The sequence below is a fragment of the Thermobia domestica genome, unplaced genomic scaffold (genome assembly GCF_964235325.1).
Source record: "Thermobia domestica unplaced genomic scaffold, izTheDome1.hap1.1 HAP1_SCAFFOLD_201, whole genome shotgun sequence".
NCBI classification, from domain to species: domain Eukaryota; kingdom Metazoa; phylum Arthropoda; class Insecta; order Zygentoma; family Lepismatidae; genus Thermobia; species Thermobia domestica.
Genome location: NW_027655928.1, coordinates 35829 through 38441, shown reverse-complemented (window position 1 = coordinate 38441; position 2613 = coordinate 35829). Strand labels below are relative to the sequence as shown.

General features: G+C 34.4%; 1 protein-coding gene across 1 annotated transcript; it reads right to left on the bottom strand.

The window, feature by feature from the left end:
• Positions 1-1260, bottom strand: LOC145676534 (ionotropic receptor 21a-like). Its single transcript, XM_081747364.1, has one exon. The coding sequence runs from the start codon at positions 1258-1260 to the stop codon at positions 1-3; it is 1260 nt and encodes a 419-aa protein (XP_081603490.1).
• Between the last annotated feature and the right edge of the window lie 1353 nt (positions 1261-2613).

Genomic DNA, 2613 nt, shown 5'->3' with positions numbered 1-2613 from the left:
TTAATTATGCCTTTTCACACACGATTTCACTTGTTCAGCGACGAAAACTAGAGCACTCACACACAATCCTAGAACAAAGACATAAAACGGCCCAGTCAGATGGGACAATGTAATCATCGTAGGAGGTGTTAACTCCTGTAAGTCACTTGATTTCACATTTTCGTCCATTGCTTCTCGACTATTGTAACCTTCCGTAAAATCTCGAATCCATTTATCAATGAACCCACCTTCCATCAGTCCTATTACAATCCTATTGTATTCGTCCCTAATTAATGAATCTTTACGGAAGAAAGTAGGCATAGCGTAAGACAAAGTACATTCTGGCAACGTGTGCACCAATTTTGTGTGCATATATCCTTTCATAATTGATAAGTAGATAATGGCTTCTCTAGAACCTGGCACCGCAAAGTCTTTTTGTAAAGCAACCCGGTCAATTAATTTATCATGATCAGGTTCATCGATATATTTGCTCATAATCTTTTCAAGAGTTTTACTGTAGAGGGGACCAAAGAAGTTTCGAAAGTTAGGATGCCCTCCAGGTGTAAGTCCTGAATTTAGAAGATCTTCAAGTGTATTGATTTCTGCTTTATGTCTGGGTTTGGTAAGCAGGCTTACTAGTTTTGACACATACGCACTTACAATAACGAGGGAATAGAATGCAAATATTATGAATACCACTCTGGTTTTTGTATGTTTTGGTTGTCGTGGCAAAGACACTGAAAAGAATATGGAGCACAAACAAAACGCTACTGTACTAATGGATTTAAAATAGACATCATTTTTGTATTTCGATTGTCTGAAAATTAACACTAAAACACCTATAACTAATACATCTGAAAGAAAAACTAAAGCCCACATCGAAGGTGCAAAAGTTGTTAACAAATTTATCCATGCAGGGTACAATCGAGCCTTGGGCACTAACCATGTAAAACATCCTGTATTGTAATTGTTCGTTATATCAAGATAAATATAGTTTTCCTCAGTCAGAACAATCGCAGCAAATCCGACGTCTGCCCGTCGATATACAAGGTCTGCGTGTATCCCAGTGGCGTTACCATTTACGTCAACATTACCCCACAAGGAATTATCAGTAGGTGTTATTATTTTTGTAGTAAAATTCATAGTTTTTGCAGCTTCTTGAAGAATCCTGCTTTCATATCCATCCACCTCCAATGTTCCATATATGTTATTCTTTAATATAACAACAGGTGGGAAGTTAATCGTGGATACTGTAAGTGTACAACCATAAAGATCAGCCATTTTGTTTGGATAGAATTCCATTTGATGAACAAATGAACCTTGTTTCCATGCATGAAGTAGAAATATTTTGTCTACAAAATGTGAACATGTTTGAGTCGTATAAGGATAAAAGGTAAATGCATTAAAGTTAGTAAAATTATGTTGAACTGTAATAATATTAGTAACAAGATTAGAGAGAGAGTGTTTGAACATTTCTTTTACAATTTTAGTTTCCTTTTGATTAGTTACAACAAGAAATTTTGCTCTTGCATTCCACAATTTTGAGCTGGACAAAAGCGAAATGTAACCTATAAAAGAACTGATGTCACTAATAAGCATAAGAATTTCTTGACTTTTGTATTCAAAATAATGAAACTGCCTTAATTCTAATTCGCCAAAGAAATCTTGTTTTGTGATAAACACAACAGATTGAACGATTTTTCTCTGGAGATGTTTTACAATATCATTTGCGAGGAAATCAAGTTCTTTATCTGCCATTACTAGTAACATGCGATTGTACGAAAAGTGTTTAATTATTATTTCTAAAGTTATTTCTTCGAGTTCATTATATGTTTCCATTGGTTCGATATGAAAATTATTTGCTTCTGTATTTGTTTGATGTAATACTATGAAGATGAAAATGTTCATCGGCATTTGTCCATTTTGAAGAAAGAACATCTGGAAAGAAAGTCATTTTTATGATTTTAAACAAAAATAATTTAGATAATTTGTAAGTGCAACATTATTTTAAAAGAAAAGTATCTACAATATATTCTAGTTGTAGTTTTACGATTAAATCCTTAGTATACTATTTTTAGAATCTAAATCTCGCATAATATTAGAATTTTAAGATCAAAATTAAAATCCTGCTCCGATTTTCCTAATAACATTTAGAAAGGCACCCCAAAAGTGAATTTACTCGGCGTTTGGCAATAATCATATTTTATTTTGTATTAAACCAATGCACGTTGTCTGGTGCAGCCAACATTTTAGTTTTCAACATTGAAGCCAAGACGATTGAGGTATATGTCTACACGCGAGGCGAGCTTGTTGATGCCGCTTTTTTAAAGTGTGGCCAGGGCTGGCCTTAGGCAATTTGCCTCCACGTGCAATTGCATCATTTGCCGACCCCCTTTCTCCAGAAAGAACAAATCTTAATAGCTACGATTACAAACATGCTGCCACATCATGGACAACGAAGGGGGGAAAGGGCACTCACACTCAGAAAGGCCTAGACACCAGAAATAAAATTTCGTTTGTTTCTGTTTTTTTTTTAAATACTAATCTATTATATTAGTGAAAGATAAAGCGAACACACCTGTAGAGGAAAGATGGCAATCTTTTTAATAGAATTCAATATCGAGCTTCAATCTC

Coding starts and splice junctions, on each gene's coding strand:
- LOC145676534 (XM_081747364.1), bottom strand. CDS start 1,260: ATGGCTGATCTTTATGGTTGTACACTTACAGTATCCACGATTAACTTC.